The sequence below is a fragment of the Aquila chrysaetos genome, chromosome Z (genome assembly GCF_900496995.4).
Source record: "Aquila chrysaetos chrysaetos chromosome Z, bAquChr1.4, whole genome shotgun sequence".
NCBI lineage: Eukaryota > Metazoa > Chordata > Aves > Accipitriformes > Accipitridae > Aquila > Aquila chrysaetos.
Window position 1 is genome coordinate 72,815,651 of NC_044030.1, and position 19,901 is coordinate 72,835,551.

The 19,901-nt window shown below is 39.8% G+C and overlaps 1 protein-coding gene across 1 annotated transcript in view; it reads left to right on the forward strand.

Annotated features, from left to right (window-relative positions):
- Positions 1–19,412, forward strand: part of C9 (complement C9) — a 29,346-nt gene extending 9,934 nt beyond the window's left edge. Inside the window, 12 exon segments of the mRNA XM_030005294.2 lie at positions 3,103–3,220; positions 3,874–4,021; positions 5,383–5,530; positions 7,208–7,346; positions 8,552–8,704; positions 8,707–8,772; positions 11,181–11,421; positions 12,811–12,939; positions 14,997–15,175; positions 16,104–16,332; positions 17,167–17,346; positions 19,255–19,412. Coding sequence (XP_029861154.1) covers positions 3,103–3,220; positions 3,874–4,021; positions 5,383–5,530; positions 7,208–7,346; positions 8,552–8,704; positions 8,707–8,772; positions 11,181–11,421; positions 12,811–12,939; positions 14,997–15,175; positions 16,104–16,332; positions 17,167–17,327 — 1,711 coding nt within the window. The 3' untranslated portion in view covers positions 17,328–17,346; positions 19,255–19,412.
- Positions 19,413–19,901: the final 489 nt, after the last annotated feature.

Consider the following 19,901-nt stretch of genomic DNA (forward strand, 5'->3'; position numbering starts at 1 on the left):
ATGTGACCCACTGTAGGCATTTTGAGAAGGGGTCTCCTGTCTCCACAGGGTCCAATCCACCTGCCCATATGCTGCTCTTTGGGTCAGGGGCCACGGCTCTGTATTGTCATTTGTAGTTAGGAAAACCCCTAGACCCCAACATCCTCTTGCCTCATCCTCACTTAGGAGGTTGCAGTCGCCCCTGGCAAGGGATACTCTCCACACATATTCAGTTTCTGTTTCTCAGGGTCCCTCGGAAATATTTTTCCTGAATTTTGGTGAAATCGGTGGGGGAATAGGGGATGATGCAGGTGGTAACTTGTTGGGGTCCTCCTCGACCACCGTCCACAGTCTTGGTCTTAATCAAGGGTCTCATCACTGATTCCCCTGTCCCAAGTGAAAATATTTTCCCTTATACGTCCTAGGTCTTCAAAAGGGTATGCTTTCGATTCCTTTTCCCCATCAGAGTCAGCACCCACATTTTCTACAGTGATCTGGGAGTCAGTTCCATCTAATTGCTCTCTTAATACCCTTTCCCACTCCAGAGCCTCAAAGCAGTATGTAGTCTCTGGTTAGCCACTTGCTCGGTGGTGAGTTGGTCAGAGAAGTTCCTCTTCTCATTTTCCAATTGCTCCTGCAAAGCCTTCACTGACTCTTGAAGGGATTTTATCATGTCCCCTTCTCTTTCTCAGGCCACACATTTGTCCTGTTGTGCTGCCACTAAGCGGCGCCTAAAACTGGACAAACCTATGCCCTCCCTTTTCCTTGCTTCACCCTTCGTTCTTTAGCCAAAATGAAAATTCTGTCTGCTATTGTGGATCGTGCCAATTGTTATGGGCCCAAGTCGTAGCAGGGGAAGATGGCTGGGCATTGTAGCCATCTATTCTTTCGAGGCGACGGGTGCAGTCTATGGTCTGACCTCCCAGGGAGGCCATAATGAACACACAGTTACAGGGATCATAACACTTTATTAAGTCCTCTGAGGACTATCTCTACAGTTGGACCTCCCAGGGAGACTGTAATGAGATCAGATCCTTTTTATTAAGTCCTCTGAGTACTATCTCCCCTTGTGTATGATTCCTCTCAGAGAAGGGCCACAGTAATGACCTAGTCCCAATGATCGCTTTAGCAACACAGAGGGAGTTCTGCCAACTACACCAAAAAAAGTCACGACCCAGGCTGGACAGACCAGGTAGGGGTCCTGGTGAATTCAGAACTCCCTCAGGCTAAATTAAGGTGAAAGGACACCAAATGATCAGTTAAAACATTTTATTCACAGCAGAAGCAAACTGAACTTTGAAGGCATTAACAGCAGGTGATGGGGATTCTCTTTTAACAGGAATTGGCATGGAGCAACCTCAGTGACCCGTGTAACCCGTGGTAACCATATACATCAATTCAGGGAAGAAGGAGATCCCTCCTGTTGGGTCACGAGGTTCAGAGCAGACCCCCTTGCTTTCTAGACTCCTTCTTAGAGAAGAGCCCAGGGGTGGCTGGATCCACTCCTAGTCCCAGACTTGGTCAACGGTTTACATCTTAAAGGGATGAGATGTAGGGATTGTGGAAAAGGAGAGAGAAAGAGAGAGCGAGACAGAGAGAGGAAAAGAAAAGAGAAAGATTTCACCAGTCCTGTGTCCAGCACTGGTCCTACCAGCTGAGGGGTCCAGTTCTGGAGGGGGGGCACACATGGGGCTTCAGTTTGTGTCCTTTTATCATCTCCTTGCCCCTCCTTCGGGCGAGCACTCAAACTCATTAGGCTAATTAGGTGTAACCTTCGAGAATTGGTTCGGTGGGCTTGGGGGTCATTTGGGGAGGAACTTCTCCTTCCCTGCAGACATGACCACTGTTTGATCTTTGGCCATGCATGGTGAGCTGCCCCACTCAGCGCCTCAGAACAGGGAGCTGCGCACCCTCCAGCCTGCCCTCCCCATCCTGTTGCTGATGTCCTGTGCTGATCTGTGCTGATCTGCTTCTTTTCACCTGTGGTTCCTTGCTAGGCAGGGTTCATTGTTATGCAAAGTTCGTCATTAAGCAGAACTTGCCCCACCACAATGTTTGAGACATTAACTCTTTCAGTCTCTTACAAGTGCCAACTAGCTGGGCTCAGCAAAGAAGGTCCCATTGCAGAGCAGAGGCAATAGCATTAACCTGGAGAGGTGCAGAGAGAGAATTGCTTCGTGGTGGATGAATACTTGGCATGTAAGGCCAAATTGTAATAAATTACAGAGAGCAAACCAGGCAAGTCAGACTTCAGTGCTCCTCCATTCCTTTGCTTTCCAGCATTGTTACCTGTGAAGAGAAGGTCGCCAGTAAACTATTGGCCTTGGTTTTTAAAATTAACAAGTCATTTTACGGTGTATCAGTTTTTAATGTTGAACTGTGGGTGCTTTAAAGAAACTCAATTTCTATGAAGTGATGGCATTTCACTTACTGAGAGCCAGGAGTTTCATGGTATTTAAAACTGGCACCAAAATGAAGAGTCACTTTAGAAAATATAGACTTAACTGGCAAAGTATTCAACTTGGCAAGCTGAAGAATACTTAGATAGCTAAACACTTGCCTGTTTTTTCCAACTATAAAAGTTAGCCTATTGGCAAATAATACCTTTATTTATGAGCCTTCTTTCAACTCAGGAAAGCATTTAAACTTTTATCTAGAATTAGGGCAACCCCATTAAAGTTAATAAGCTCAAAAATCACAAAGATGTACTGAATTGCTACGTCTACTTGAGATGTGCTGCTGTGCCTTTGTCTTCAGCTTTAAATATGGGAAACACAGCCACTGTCTGAATAGGGGAACTGCAGATGTTTTCTGTGTATTATTGTTTGATCCTCCAATAACATGACCCACCAAAAAAGCAGGAGTACACACAAAGATCTAAAAAAGGGGAAAAGATCTGGCTTATTAAGTCTTCAAAATTTTTTTAATGTAATTTTAAACCACCAAAGAATTTAAGATTAGGGAGCTCTTTATACATCTAAGTACCAAGTACTGCTATGAAAATGAAGCAGAAAGTGGCTTGAAGATGCTTCCAAAATCCAAAATTGGTCTATGCTTAAACACAAACTGACATGTGATTTTAGAGTACTGCCCAGGACTGTACCAGAATGTTTTGTTTCACAGCTCTTCAGAAAAAGCTTTCCACAGGGGAACAAGAGAACTGAATGCTCCATCTCCAATAGATTGTAAGCTGAGCAGCTGGAATGCATGGGGGCCCTGTGACCCCTGCACCTATCAAAGGGTAAGCTACAGTTGGAAGTCTTTGGTCCAAAGCCACAACCAAAGGGACATCATCTGTCTGCTTTTTGGTTATGGGACAATATCAGATTGCAACTCTTAATATTGTATGTTCATGATTTGATCATTTCAGATCTGATGCCATAGGAGTAAGAGAAGACTACACCCAGATGACCAAAACTGGTCAAGTGTTCTCATTCAAAATGTTTTGTTGATAGAAATTATCTATTTTGGCCATGTGGATGTTTCTATTAAGAACATTATTTTTCAACACATTTTCCCTCCTTAAATAAAAAGCAATTTTTTTTCAAAAGCAGATTTTTATTTTCTTAGGGGATTTCTTCTTATGAGACTTCAAAAAAATGAAAGATTTGAAAGCATACAAAATATATATGATGCATTTCCTCTCTGGATTGAAAATAGTGAAATGAACTACATAGTGAAAAATAAGCATCTCTACATACTTGCTAAGACATTATTATTAATTCAGTGTTCCTGTACACTTTTATACCACAAGCTGTGCCTATGCATTTTCAACAAAAGATTTCGCCAAAGATGCTTCATCTTGAAAAGTTCTAAGTTAAGCTGGAAATCCTTCAGTTCTGGTAGTTCTCTTTTCTCTCTAAACAATGTTAATAGTGTTATTTATCCTTCAAGTTTCGCTCTAGACGTATTGAAAGATTCGGACAGTTTGATGGAAGACCATGCCTGGAGACCTTAGGAGATACACAAAGCTGTAAAACCAGCCAAGTCTGTCCTGAAGAACCAGAACAAGACTGTGGTACTGACTTTGAATGCAATTCTGGTAGGTTTTGGTTTTGTGCCACAGCGAGTATGCAGTAACTCAGGAAACCACATTTACTTAGTTCTGTGAAGTTAAATCAGTTTCCCTTGAAGACAAAATATATACACAAAAAGAGAGATACACTTCAGTGCTTTTCTAGTTGGGGATCATTTCCTGAAGCAGTGCCTTATCCCCAGTGTGTAGACAGGTGGGTTGCAAAGCCACAACACCAACACCCCAGCATGAGCAATGCTTGAGAATGGGTACATTCTTCTCATCTCCCATTACAATTTACATCTAGTTTAAATTCTTCTCCTGTAATTTCTACTCCACAGTTAAAAGTTGACCATACTATGAGTGTTCTTTCTCCTAGCATAACTGCTCCACCTGCTACAGAACCACTGTGTTATGAAAAATCATTGGATAAAACTAGGACAGAAGGAATTTTAACAAAAAGGATAGGGAGTTTTACTGACCGAAGTGGTATGTATGATAGATGCTAGCTGGAGACCAGAATGCCTCTAGATCCAAAGTAAGATGTAAATTTGTAAAGTGATATGTGCATGGTATATGAATGAACGTAATGTTCAAGATTCATCATTAATCAAAATAAAATAGGAAAATTTCATGGTAATAAAGCTAGTCAAAACAGAAAAGGAAAGACGGTAAGTGAATTTTGAGTCCCAAGCCATTGTCAGTATTGTCTTTATCTCTGATACTGTGATGTGCAAGTAGAGAAAGAAAAATTAGAAAGTATGTGTTTAACTACTAGTTCACAGCCATTGTGTGGCACTTACAGGTAAAGCAGTTGATACCAGCAAGTGTTGTTCTATTATGCTAGGGCTAAATTTACCCAAAATCTTTAACTCCTGTAGAAAGAAATCAGTCTTTGTAAAACCTGTAATACGCAACCTCAGGAGAATTACTACTTCACTGTTGCTTTAGAACACAAATCGCTATAGTTTTGGACACTAGAGTGTCCAAATAATATAGCCCAATGGCAACAATTTAAACAATTTAGAAATAATTCTTTGTTGATATTGAATTAATATATTCCTGTATTCTCTTAATACAAGTTTAAAAAACCCCAACACTAATAATCAAAGGTTAATATAGAAAAAATCATAGGGAGTAACAAATTTCTGCAAATGACAGTAGTTCTCCTGTCACTTACTTTCCTTAGCCATCCTAGTAAACTCATAAATAAATATAGTAGTATTAGGTTTTCTCATTTGAAAGAGGCAGGGTGTAGTACTCGAATTGCTCCTGGCAATAATAGAACTATACGAAGAGGAAGATCTCAATAAAGAGTAGCTGGGGGTGTCATTTAAAGTCCATCTTGGAAAAAAAAGCATTCATTCAATGTTTTATTCTTTGATTAGGTCGATGTATAAAGCGACGACTTGTGTGTAATGCAGATAATGACTGTGGAGACTTTTCTGATGAAGATAACTGTGAATCCAACCCACGATCACCATGCCATAACCATGATATTGATGTGTCTGAAATTGGCAGGACCGCAGGGCAAGGGTATGTAATGAATGAAAAAGTACTACTGGGCCTTGTGAAGAGTCTAGGACTGTCTCCAAAGCCAGCTGAAAGCACTGGGGCAAGCTGACATTCCCAAAAGTGGAATCTGAATTGTGTTCACATTTGTATTCAGAAATGCTATGTAGCTTTTGGAAGAACACCTAACTACTGTTTTATTTTGTATACTTGCAGAAGACAAAATATTTCTACAGACAGTATAAATCAATTATTATGTTAATACCCAGAATCATGAATGGATTACATGAATATACTTACAATATTTATTATTTAAATCTAAAGCTTATAGATATGTTTCAAGTGATATTTCATAACGAATCAGTCATTCCCAATTACTTTACTAACATGCCTGTCTAAAAGGGAGAAGATGTATCTTGATTATTTATACAATGGGATGACTTACTGCAACACTCTGCCTGCAGCTTTTTTCCAGTATTGCATTCTCCACTTCCCAGATCTTCGTTGTTCACAGGAGTTTTCCTCATTAATCTAAGTCAAAAATTAATCTTTCTATTCTCATACTCTGCTGGATTTCTTTCTTTTCAAACAAAAAGTGTGACACATTGTTTATCTACAAATCGAGTTAGAAGGCAGCTATCCAAACTGGACAAATGAAAATAAAAGTATACTAGAGCACCACCTTGTGTTTAAATGAAAAGGATACATCCTTTTCATTTAATTTTGATAATGGTATTACTGCACAAGAGGAAAAACGCTGCTCTTGTAGCATGGGGAAGTAAGCCAGGTACTTAAGCATTTTTAGAAGTAGCTTCTTTATTATTTCTATTATAATCCATTACTAAAATCTTCCATGAGAAAATGTACAGATGTGCAGTAGTGATGCTGGCAACTTTGATGAATTGATAACCACTTTCTGCACTGAGATAGGTATATGGACATGTATCAGACATAAATATTGGAAATGCTGAAAAAATTCAAATCTTTGAAACAGACACAGGAAGGCAAAAAAGGGATATAGAATCCTTCAAGGAGCAGTTATTTTTCAAAGTATCTCTTTTACATTTGTAGATAAATGCATAGAGCTATGGAGCCGATATGCCAGCTTTTCTGGATTTGTAGTGGTTCAGATTTCCTCTCCTCTGCTCCAGGGAATTCTATTACTCCACCAGGTCACACCCTGGTAGAAAAGACAATGCTAGGAGTAGCTGTATATTCCTTCTACATATTTGAGGGATCTTGTATACACTTGATACCAAAGTTCCTACCAGCAAAAAAACTAATATAAGATATGGAAAAAAAAACAGGTTAAAAGTAGCTGTTGAGATGTCCCCTTCAAACCTATAAGGTATGCTTCCTTACAGATACATTGGTCAAGAAGAAATGGCTTTTACACCCTTTTATTCCTAAAGTTCTCACTGTGTTTGATGTTTAATATCTACTTTTATTTGTTTATTTTTCATACGTGGCCCTTAAAGTGCTTTACAAAAGAGGTATGGTTGTCTCCATTACACATATAAGAAGACCACAAGAGATGAGGCATGCTCATGCTGCTGTGGATGAAGCAAGATTCAGTTCCACAGTTAGAATCTCCATCTCTTACAGAATCTGTCTTTTCCAGTCATAACATCATTGTCTACAGGCTATGGGTGCTGACACCTCCTTTCCTGAAGTGTAACATCTCCTGTATTTCTCTTGTAGAATCAATATTCTAGGAATGCAGCCAATGGCCAGCCCATTTGACAATGACTTTTTCAATGGTCTTTGTGAAAGGGTGCGTGATGGAAACACACGGACATACTACCGCAAGCCATGGAACGTGGGTGTTCTCAATTACGATGTAAGTCTAAGTCCTTCTGTACGAACTAGGATGTGTTTAAGTGAATGATGAATCCTGACATCCTCTTGGAAGACTCTGCATATCTCTTGAGTCAGGCAGCAGCAGTTTTTTAGCGTCAAGGTTTTGATAAAGTCCAGAGGGAAACAGGCTATATTATCATTTGCTTTAGCAGTTAAGCTCAGTTGTGCCAGATAAATTCCCACATGTTCATTGCTGCACCCATGCCCAGTAAATGAAACTATCTTTCTGGAATGTTTACAATGTGAGTGGATGAGATGAACAGGAGAAGTACAGAAAGGAATATGATACCTAACTTTTACTGGGTAGAGCAGCAAACAAGCTACTTTCTCAAGGACACACAAAAGACACTGATAAAAACGCAGGAATAATATTATGGTACTCTGGTCCTGCTTAGGCTTTCTAATGAGTGATGACCTTCTCTGTCCCACTGAAAAAAAAAATCTTATAGGCTTTTGAGATTCAGTCTATGACTTCCAGTGAGGTATGAACACCAAAAATGTTAACGATCTTAGAAACATCAATGTCAGATGCCTTTCAGAAATCAAAGCAGTATTTTGCTTACCAAATGCTTTGCCTATCACTGTAAGTAGGAACTCCATAGAACAATGACAATTTAAACCAGATCCTGCCCAAAATGATTATATCTGACCCAGACATCATTGTTCATTTTTTATTTTGATGCATAACCATTTTCAGTTACTAGAACTCTTATGTTCTGTTAAAGTATACAAAAATAAACAACACTGAAATGGGTATTCTGAATTAGCTATTGCCTGCTATAAGAAAAGAAAGCAAAATCATAATTTTGATTCATTTCAGATGTCAGAACTTATTAGCAAATCTTGTTTGCATTCTAGGAAGGATACGGAGACTACTGCTCCTTACATGTAAAGGAACTGTTGACACACATAAATTACTTTGAAAATGTTACATGCTGAGATTTAGCACTCACTGAAGTATTGACTCTGAAGTTTTCTGTTTAGTTTTGAATGACTGAGCTGACCCAGATGAGGTGATTTGGGGAAGGGGTGGTATTTCCACTTATTTTCTTTTAAAAGAAAAAAGAGCTGTAAGAAAATGTATTGCTACACTATGTAAAACATACCACTTTAAAGTGCTGTGTAGATTTTTCTATTACTGCCTGTTTTGTTTTCTCATACAACCTTTTCATTATCTTTTCTAAGACAAAAGCAGACAAAACCTTCACATCTGTGTTCTACCATGACCGTGTAAAAATGTTACGGGAAGTTTATATAGAAAAACAAAAACACTTTAATGCTGACCTGTCTCTGAAATACACACCTACTGAAGGAAGAGTAACAAAAATGGATCAGAACAAAAGTTCAAGTATCACTATAACAAGAATTCAAGTTTAAGCTCTATCCTGAAAAGCTCCACAGAAAGGGTAAGTTTAATCAAACTAAAGAGTTTCATGTAACTATTTTACAAACAGTAAAATTTACACAGTGTTAGAATAACACAATATTAATCTTTCTAAGTATTTGAGTTGCCTGCTGCTTTTCTGCCATTTATTCACAAAAAAAGAGAAATACTGGTAATACTAGGGTTAAGATTTCAGATGTGGCCAAAGAGTAACCAAATCTAGATTAATTTTCCCACTGTTTACCCTTGACTAGCAACCACCCTCATCTTCAACATGGGCTTGATTGTGAGAAAAGGCCAAATATCTCTGATCTTATCTTGATTAGAGAGCAGCTCTGATCTAGTGCAGTGTGGGCAGATTAGGTCAAGTCCTGGGATAGAAATTGCCACTGAGCAGGCCCATGCTAGGTAAAGACAAAATAGATGTAGAATAATAACTGAAAGGTCAGATCTCAGCCATTCAGGTATATCTGTAGTAATAAACTACCTTGGGCTAAGAGGCACGGGCATTAGCACTGGCACACGATAATCCACAGTTTTACTGGCACACTACCATGATTTTGGTATGTGCCAGCTCTCCTGTTCTCATAAGAAATGCCCGTCCTGTGGTCCCCTGCAGCGTGTTTGAAGGGAATGTTCCCAGTAGGCAGTCTGGAGGAAGCAAGCCTATTTTGGAATTGCACACAAGCCATACCTCTCTACCTGTCCTTTGAGACAGAGGAAAGGCCCTATCCCATTTTATTTACTAGTAAAGAAGTAACCTTAGCATCTAATGAGGTCAAAAAGAGACCACAAAAAGTGATACTAGACATGCTAGACACTGTGGCCTAATCCAGCAGCTGGGTGCTAGTGGAATTAACCACCCAGGTCATATACCCTTTCCCACCGTATACACCGAAGTCTGTGATCGCGACATGCCGTCATGTACAAGGTACGTCAACTCCATATTGCTGAAATGCACCACATGCAAAGAAGAATATATCTGCCTCAACTAATTAAATCTTTCAAGTTTCTTGTCAGCCTTGTTGTCCAGGACCCCTTCAGAGCACTGGAGATCAAATGGATATAAAGGAAAACTAAGATAACTTTTATAACTGATTAATTAAAATAATGCTGAAGAGAAAGGTCTGTACTATGAAGAGAAGCTGACATACAGCACTGACTTTGTATTGGTATGAGTTTTCTTGGGATGGAAACGGACTATTTAAATCTCAAAGCATTCATCTCCACAGACCTAAAAGATCAAGTTCAGTAGCTCAGGGTGTCTTACAGGCTGCTCATAGTCTAGTGGCTTGTGATAGGAGTTTTGGCCTCAAATTCTTGCTTGGAAATGAGTTCAGAAAATCAGTTGTGATCTGTCACTGGTAGAGGTCTATCACCGTAAACTCACATTGCTGTAGTGGCAGTCCCTGGTCAAGAACCCTCCAGGGCTCACCTGCAAGTTAAAGCCAGGAGAAGCCCGGAGGGTAAGGGATTTTGTACATGCTGGATGGTGGGAATATTTCCACCTACAAAAATTTCTTCACAGAGATTTAGATGCCTGAAGATTTCTGCCAGTCCTAAGCAGCATCCTAGTCAGCAGTTTAAGATTCTTTAAATAGTGCCAACTAATGTGATGGCCAGTTGCAAAATCCCTTCTACATACCTCCTATTAGGCACTACTGTTAAGGGAGTCACATAAGTACTGCAGATAATAATGGGGTTTGGAAGGCATGTGTTTGCTTAGAGTCTTAAGTGCAACTATTTCACAAGATGTCATGTGTTACGGGCAGCAGCTAGGTCCTAGATTAGATTATGATATAAAACCATCTGCAGTGTAATTTATGAAAATATCAGTCACTAAATCTAGAATTAGTATGTCTGTATGGGTCAAAGGCCTCAAAGGAATTTTTTCCTAATTAATTTTCATTTTACAATGTTATTTGGGGTTTTTTGTTTTTAATTGGAGCTGTGCTGTTCCTCCTGACAGTCTAATAACAGAGAAGTGATCCAATAAAAGAGAGAACTTAGTTCTGCTCTGACTATAAACAAAGACAAAACTCCAGCTGACCTCAGTGGGCAGCTTCTGTTATCTAGCAAACCATATGGAATTACTTTTCAATGTTAGGAAAGTCAGAGAGGCACTTTTGGTAGATATTGTACTTAAAGAGAAGTCCTTGCTGTCAAATAGATCACAAAGGGCTTGCTGAAATTAGTAAGGGGAGAGTTCTGCAAAACTGAAAGAACTGAAATTATCTAAATCTCTTGCAGCTTCCTCAGTTTAAATTGGAGAAATTTCAATTTGAACAAATTTGTCCCTGTTCCAAAATGCTATATTGAATGCCATGTTTAATGGTGCTGTGTTTCCCTGTAAGCAAAATAGAACAGATTTTCCTGCTGTGCTTCATACCATAATGACACTTTCATCTGCTTTCTTCCCCCTGCATTTAGAACCAAACCTTTCTGCATGTAAAAGGAAAGATTCAGCTGGGAAGATTCCAAATGAGGAGTCGTGATGTCCGTCTCACAGATAGTTTCCTTGATGATCTAAACTTGCTGCCTGCTGAATATGATAAGGGGGAATATTTCAAATTCCTAGAAGATTATGGAACTCACTATGCAGTCTCTGGAACTGTAGGAGGAAAATATGAACTTGTGTACGTGCTGGATAATTACGCTATGTCTCGAATAGGTATGCATTCTGCTGGCCTTGCTGTGTTATGCAGATTATCACCAAGTCTCCAGTCATGCAAAGAGAAGTATGAGGATAGATTTGTGTATATGAAGCACTACAGAGAACAGCACATTTCAGTGTGTGCTGCTTGTGGCACACCAGTGACATTACAGAATTGCATGAGTTCAACAGAGATGAGAGTCAGTCTTTGTAACTTCCACAACTATTTGAAGTCTGTATTTTAAGTAAGCCTGTAACTAAGAAAAAAAATCTTAAACAAACCTCTTCAGAATGTTAGCAATACTAATTGGTGTGACATGATTCACAAGAGATCCCCAATGCCTAGAAAATCTGCCTAAACCTTAAATCAAATTTGCTAGTTGGTACCTCCTTGGGGTACAATCTCTCTAAGAGTATGGTGGTGGCAAAAAATAAGGAATAAATTGAAGAACTTCCTAGAAATCACACAGTACACTTGAGTGTGTTGAAACTGTTTTTATAGATTTTAACATTCACCCTGGAATTTTCCTTGCCCTGGTTAAAATAGGAAAGTAGCAATTTAATCCTCCCTCATGTGCAGTTCACATATATGTGGTTTTGTGATGCATTAAAAGTATCATTCTAGAATAAAGTTAGAAAAGGTAATTCTTATGCTGATTTTGGAGATCAGAAAATAAGTACCTGATGCATGCAGCACCACCAACAATATTACTATCAGATATTCAGACTGTGCAAAGGGATATGGGGCAAAGCTGTCACTTACGTATCCCACTATTACTCTGTTCAGCACCTGGATAATGTGGTGCTGGATTTTTTTTATGTACCAATCTTAAGCAAAATTCTTTCTGAACACAAAAGTGAAGTTCCAGATTATATGTTTGAGTTTAATAAATAAAAAGTAGTGTTGGAGGCAGTAGCAGATAGAGGAGGATTAGAAATTGTGTGAATAGAGCACTTGTAAGAGATTAGTGGCCTTAATTAACTGTATGGGGAAAAGGAATGGAGAAACATGTTTGAGGCTGGGGGAGAGAGACTGGGAGGATTGAACAATTTAGCACATAAAAAGACCAAATGATAAGCAGATGAGAAAGACAGAATTCCAATAGAATATATGGAAAGAGTGGTCCCTAGAGGGACATCTGCTTTTAGCTAGATCAAGGAAAATAGAAATCAGTTTTTGGAAGGTTTTGGTATTTTCCTAATCACTGTAGATCTCACCTGCCTCTGTGCAGGGCCTTCAGATACAATCATCCTCACATTCATTTTGTGGAAAACGCGGGAGATAAATGGGAAGAAGAAAGCCATAAACATCTCCAATAGCCCTGAAATTTATTCTCCAAGAATAATAGTATCACATTATTTATGGTCATACAATCCCTCTAATCACCTAATTATTTCCACTTCTAGGTATCACTGTAGAAGATGTGAAAAGATGCCTCGGCTACCACTTAGATGTCAATATTGCATATAAAGACTTACATGCCAATGTTAATATTGACGGTGGTAAATGTGAAAAGATTCATGTGAAGGACAAGTGTAAGTATATCTGTATTTTACATGACATCTTTTCCTTAAGGAAGAATGATAACAATTTCTTCCCTTTTTATAATCAATATAGTTATTGCTGTTAGGGAAAGGACAAAACTGGTAGATCAGTAGAGGTGAGGCTGCCATACTTCCATGCTCCCAGACCAAGCCAGGCTGAGCATGTGTTCCCAGTAGGTACACGCACACATAAACACACTTACATAACACATACATACATATACACATTGCTAGCCACACAAATCGATATAGACAAAAGCACAGCACTCAGGCAAATACAAACAGCACCGGTGGCTTCATCCTGTTCTTCTCTCCATCTGATCAGGGTGAAAGTCTGTTAGTGTGAAATATCACAGAATCACAGAATGGTTGATGTCGGAAGGGTCCTCTGGAGGCCATCTTGTCCAAATCCCCTGCTCAAGTAGGGTCATCGAGAGCTGATAGTCTCTGCAGGCAACACAACTGTCAGATATTTCAGCCCCTCCTCGATATACATACATAGCCAACACAGATCCCTCCAGCAGCTAACCTTAGACATTCAACTGAACCAGCAACCGGATCCTTAGTCTCCCTTGTTACTGGCACTCAGATATACAACACCCCAAGGACCACAGCTCCAGTCCCATTGCTGGTACAGACCACCTGATGCACACCAACACACACACCCCCCCACACACTATGGATGCCTCCAGTGACTGGCCCTAGGTGCGCAGTCTACCCAGCAATTGGTCCTTGGATCATCTTATCTCCAGTTGCCCTGCACAGACACACACTCACATGCAAACAGGTGTCAGTCAACCTCAAGACCTTGCGGTTTCTCCAGTATTTGGCCTAAATACCCTGGTCACTCCAGTAGCCAGCTCCTCCAGTTGTCTCACTCTAGACTCTAGAGATGTAGATATCTAGGCCAGACTAACAGCCACTTTGATACTTGGCTCCCAAGCCACTTACCCTATTCACCTCCTAGTCTGGCTTGATATTTGCTAGTGATCACACACTGACACATGTATACTCACTCGTTCCAGTTACTGGCACCACAAACACCAGGTCCCTATCAGCCGTTGTCCAATTCTAGTTGCTGGCATACAGATCTCCATACACACACATGCACAAGGAATAGAGTCCCCTCACCCAGGAAAATAGTTAGAAGTGGAATTTAATGGTAGGCCAGGACAGACTGCACTGATCAAGGACAGTATGCGGCAGACAAGCTCACTGCTCAGCCACGTTTCTATATGCAATCAGTCCCCTTTTTTGCCTTTATCCCTCTACCTTCGCATGCTTATTCCTCCCAAAGCCACCTTGATCCCTCCCTTACCTCTTCAATGGTACTCCCCTAAACACACTCTAAGTATTTTAAGTTTGTGCAATCCCAAAATGCCCTTCTTTGCATGCAGAGAGCCTTTCCATTGACTCATCTTGCTGTTCATTCATCCTCAGCCCCATCCTGTGGGGCTAATAGCTCTGCTGGGATAGGCCTGGGAGGAATCAAGGCAGGGGCTTCCTTTCTCTTATTAAGCTACTTGTGTTCCCCTGCCTGTCATTGTTCCTCTCTGCTCCTTTGTGTGTCTGGAAATTACTTTTCTATCACATGACCTAAAAATTGCAAAAGGCAAGGAGATTTACTGCTGAGCACAGAAGAGGCAATTCTTTTCAGTGCTCTCTTCTTGTGTTTTAGTTATAAAGCAAAACCTCCTACTATTCTAATTCCTGCCCTTTTTCTGGTTCAGCTCATGTGAGACAGTAGCATTACTCATATTATCTTTGGCTTGTTATCAAACAGCTATGATCTCCATGATATCTGTCATTTTCCCCTACCCCTTCTTTCCTTTCAGATATAGGGTTTTCTAATTTAAATGCAAAATAGAAGATTTCCTCCCACATAAGAGGTATGAGCAAAGAAAGATTGAATTCCACCACAATCAGTGAGTGAAGGGTTCTTCTCTCTACAGTCACTTTATAGAGATGGACTTGTGCTAAAAAGATGACTGTTCTTCAGGATGCATGGACATCCAACTTTCTTCATCCTCTCTTCTTTCTTTCTGCAGCAGAACTTAAGGATGACGCTGTCATTGATGATGTTATCTCCTTAGTTGATGGAGGGACGATTGATTTTTCAGTTAAAATAAAAGAAATGTTACTGCGAGGATCCAAAATGGTTGATGTAGAGGATTACATACAGTGGGCTAAGTCTTTGGTTCATGCTCCAGTAGTGATACAGCAACGGGTAAGTACAACTTCTTTAGAGCTGTGGCTCTTACAGTTTGAAAGCTTTTGTTCTAAGATGGAGGTGAGACTGCAAGTTTGACATGAACTTGCAGGTATTTTCTTCATCTTTGTCACGAACGGAGTCATGCACTTCACTTGTAAGAGAGAAGCAACAGTGTACTTTATTGATCTAAAACAGTGACTTAACAAAGTTCAATGGTAAATGTGACAGTGGTTTAACAAGATTTGATGGCAAGGTATGTTTGAGTATTTACTGCATAGAGGACAGGGTCAGACAAAACTGTCAGGGAGACCGTCCCATTGAGTCATGAGGTTCGAAAGGATGCCCTTGCTTTCTGAACTCCTTCTCAAAGAGAGGAGTCTAGGTGAAGCTGGTTCCACTCCTAGTCACAGACTTGGTCAACGGTTTACGTCTAAAGGATTGTATATGTGCAATCAATCGTTTATATCACTTAGCTAAGATTTCAAAGTTTAGCATGCTATTAATCACTTACCAAGAATATGTTGCGGCAAGAAATCTCTCAACCTTGAGGAGTAACCTTGTGAGGTGTCCCTACTCAAGGGGAGATCCTGCCGTGCAGCCCGCTGCTGTGCAGGAGAGCTCAATGGGCCCCAGGCTGGCTGTCCACTATTTACAAAGTAAGATGATTGACTTACAGTCTTATTTGCATACTGGCAAGACGTCTGGGTCACTGTTCCAAGCAGCCCTTGGCTACCATGCTGCCACCTGTCCCCCGAAATCCAGGGTAAACTGGATGCAGCCATCACAACCCCCACTGCTGGTTATGGCTTAAGCAGGGGCAGCGGGGGGAGCACACTGCCACAACCTTGACAGTTTATTCAGATGCTTACTTGAGTGATGGGTGTATCAAAAGGATTCAGAACTTCAGGAAAGTCTGTTATGCATGGGCTTTTTTCTTCTACAGCCTTCTCCAATACATACACTTGTTCCAGTTAAGATGAGAAACGCGTATTTAAAGAAACAAAATTTGGAAAGAGCAATTGAAGACTACGTTACCGAATACAGTGTGTGCAAATGTGAACCCTGCAAAAATGGAGGCACCCTTGTGCTGGTAGATGGGGCCTGTACATGCATGTGCTCAAGCTACTTTAAGGGAATTGCTTGTCAGATTCCCAAATCTACATTAGTTAAAGGTTAGTAAATACCCCAGACAGACTAAAATGAGCATATTTGTTATTGTGAACAATATCCTGACAAAATGAGCCTTCATAAGGACAGAAGGATATCATAGTACTCCCTTATATCTACTGCTGTCAAACCTCATGGTTATATGGTGTGGAAGTTAGCGTAAGTTACTGTGTTCTTCCCATAAAGAGGGCATTCTAATTTAGAGTTCATTGTCCCACATACGTTGTTGTGTCTTGGAACGATACCCCAAGTTCATGTAAGTAAATAGGAGCATTATTGAAGCATGGTGCAGTAATGGTAAACTGATTTCAGGCAAAAACAATCTCACCACATCATAAGCTGTTTTGTCTTCAGTTTGCTGCAAAAGCACTGTGTTTGCTAACACATGATCACATTTCATAATTACTGTGCTAGCTTAATATCAGATTGGTCCACAAAGGGGAAGAAGGAGATGAATGCAGTTCCACAACATGTAAAAAATTTATTGTGCAGTAAATTCATTCTCTGTGTCCAAGTTTTTAAAACACAGGTGCCCAAAATGGGCCTTAGAACTTGATACTCGGGCAGCTTCCAAGGGTGACAAAAATGTTGAAACCTCTGGGCTTTTAAGCAGTGCTGCTGACAAGAGCAGTTTCAAAAGCCAAATCTGTGTGATGGGTTGTATGCTGGAGGCTGCAATGATCTGCAGAGTCACCACAACTGAGAACGTAAGAATTGAATCATGGTCTACCTTGTCCACCCTCAAAAGTGCCAAGTAAAAAGCTCTAATTTATCTCTCTGTCACTGCACAGAAGACGGAGAGGTGCTGGACTAATCCTAGTATGGTGTCTTAATACCAGTTGTCACTGATGGAGGCTGGAGCTGTTGGAGTGCCTGGTCCACCTGCGTCAATGGAGAAAGCACTCGAACTCGCCAGTGTAATAATCCTACACCAGAACCTGATGGCAGACCATGCCAGGGAGAAAGCATTGAAAAACGGCCCTGTGGAGAAGCAAAATAGTTATGCTGCTGAAAAACAGGTAAGCAGCCTCTCTAAGTACTAATATGTTACTGCTGTTTAGAATAAATGCTCAGCCAATATTTGGAGCATTTCAGTGACACAGTTGAAGAAGTGATGGGTAAGTCCACTTGCATGTTTCATTTAAATCTGTGACTTGATACAGCTTTTAAAAACAGCTACCTTGTCACTTGAATTTGTGAATGGTGAGATTTGTATTTGAATGTCTTGACAAGTAATGTTATATCACAGAACTCAAGAGTAAAATGGAATTCTGGATAAGAACAGACTGAAAATCCACCTCTTAAAATCCAGATTTCATCTCCAGTCAGACTCTCCATCAAAAAAATTATGTCTTAGGGAGCGGGAAAGAGATGTATTTTGCAGAAACAAAATATAAAGTCAGTTTGGGAGTCTGAATTCTCTTACTTGATAAACAGAATGCTTAAATCCAACAAAGCTACTGTTACAGCAGTTTTGAAACTTTTAGCTTGGAAAAAAAAACAGTTTAAGAAAATGTCTAGCTACATGGGTTTGTAATTTTTTTAAGTTTTCAGTATAATATTGCAAAATAAAACAAAAAAATAAGCAGGATTTTGAGGATGGATGCTTTGGTCCATAAAATGGCAAGGTGGTGTCAACTTTCTTCACGTGCTGAGAACAAGAAGCTTGCATGCCACTTGGATGTGACAGTAAGAGTTTTCAGGCCCAAGAGGAAGTGTTTGGTTTTATGCTTAACATGTTACCATAAGTTCCTTCTTTTCTGGGAGGCCACAAGAAGAAAAGAGGTGGCAAGATAGGGGAAGGATTTTGAATGTTTCCTCAGTGAAACACCCTGATGGTAAATCTTGCAACATGACTTCTACCTGCACCAAAAATATGTATCAGACTTCTATTATGCCTGCTCTCTCACAGTTTCAGTAGAGTTCAGCTACACCTAATACTCTACTTCTGAAGCACCCTGCAGAAAGCATGGCCAGCAAGACATAACAGCACTCATGGGCCATCTAGCCCTACATCAGGGAATTACAAACTGCTTCGTATAGCACTGCATCTCGAGGCCATCAAAATTACTTATTCCCTAAGTTACTCCAAAGGTGGAAGAGAGAAAATTGAGAGAAGAATATGATACAGGGCTGGAAAATAGAGAGTAATATGAGGAAGACAAATATAAGAAATAGGGGAAATTAAACAAAACTAGCAAGTGGCAGATTCAAAATAGACTGAAGACTGGTCCTTCACACAGTGGCCATACCAAAAGTAAATATGCATTTTAAAAACCTCAACACAAACTGATGGAGGGTTCTCAAACATGTAGATAATCATGCTTGCTCAGGAAACCTCTGAAGCATCAATTTTGGCAGGAAAGGGAACGTATTCTGGGCAAGTATTTCTATGCGTTTCCCTACTTCTGGACATTCTTTAGGTTGGTGCTATTGTCCTCTTGTTAAAAACAGAGTATCAAGTTAGCCTGTGCTTGATCCAGTGAAGTTGGTCTTATTTTATAAAAAATCTCATAAGCAGCTTAATTTTATTCGTGCACTGTATCATTGACATGTTTCTATTCAGCCATGACAGTAAATACCATGATGATGATTCATGATACATACATATTCAGATATGTTTCCTCTGGTATGGCATAGTAAAAGCTCTGTTAAAAAAATTAACCTAACTTTGGCTCCTGATACCTCAGACATGTTGAGTCTCACCTTTCCAGCAGAAGTCAGATATTTAAGTCTTCTGAAAATCACAGTATGTGTTTTGATTCATTCTTCATTAGAATTATTTTACATTACAGTCATATTTGAGACACATTGAAATCATGTTCTTGGTGAGCCATGAGAGTATTATTTCACTTAAATTTTGAAAAAAATATAAGTTGTAGCTACTACTTTCTATCAATTCTTTACTATTTTTTCTCCTTTTTCAGAAAACAATAATGGATTCCAAACCAATTCTACAAATCACAGTTTCTACTGGCCAGCTGGCTATCCAAGAGCAATGGAATGCCATGACTTAAAAGCACCTGGAGCTTAAATGATCACTAATCAAAACAAAGTAATACACCAATAAACATCTTAACAGAGATGAGTTGATGCAGTGGGTGTGGTCCATCTTTTATTTGTCTTTGGCCTTCATTATAGCATGCATTATCTATCTTTGTTAGTCAACGGTATAATGGTGTCCCCTTGACAATGTTTTTTTTCCATAATTCTTTGTAGTATGTTTTCAAACTGATTTTCAAGAATTCAAATCCAGCATGATTATCAGAATAATGTATACAACTTCAGCTGATTGATGGTATATTATTAGTAAAGAACCTGGGAGAGTCATTATCTTCAGCAAAATGCCCTTGTGGATTTATTTCCAACCCCACATCTTACATCTAATTCATGCCCTGAATCACCACTATGTTTATGAAGACATGCAGCTTTACTAGAGTTACTGCTCTTGCTCCTCCCAACATTTGCTGAATAGCCTGATGTTATATCTTGTCTATGTCAGTGTGTTAAGATTTTTATATGAAATCAGAGGCACATTACAAAGGGATAGAAGAGTTGTTACATTACCATCCAT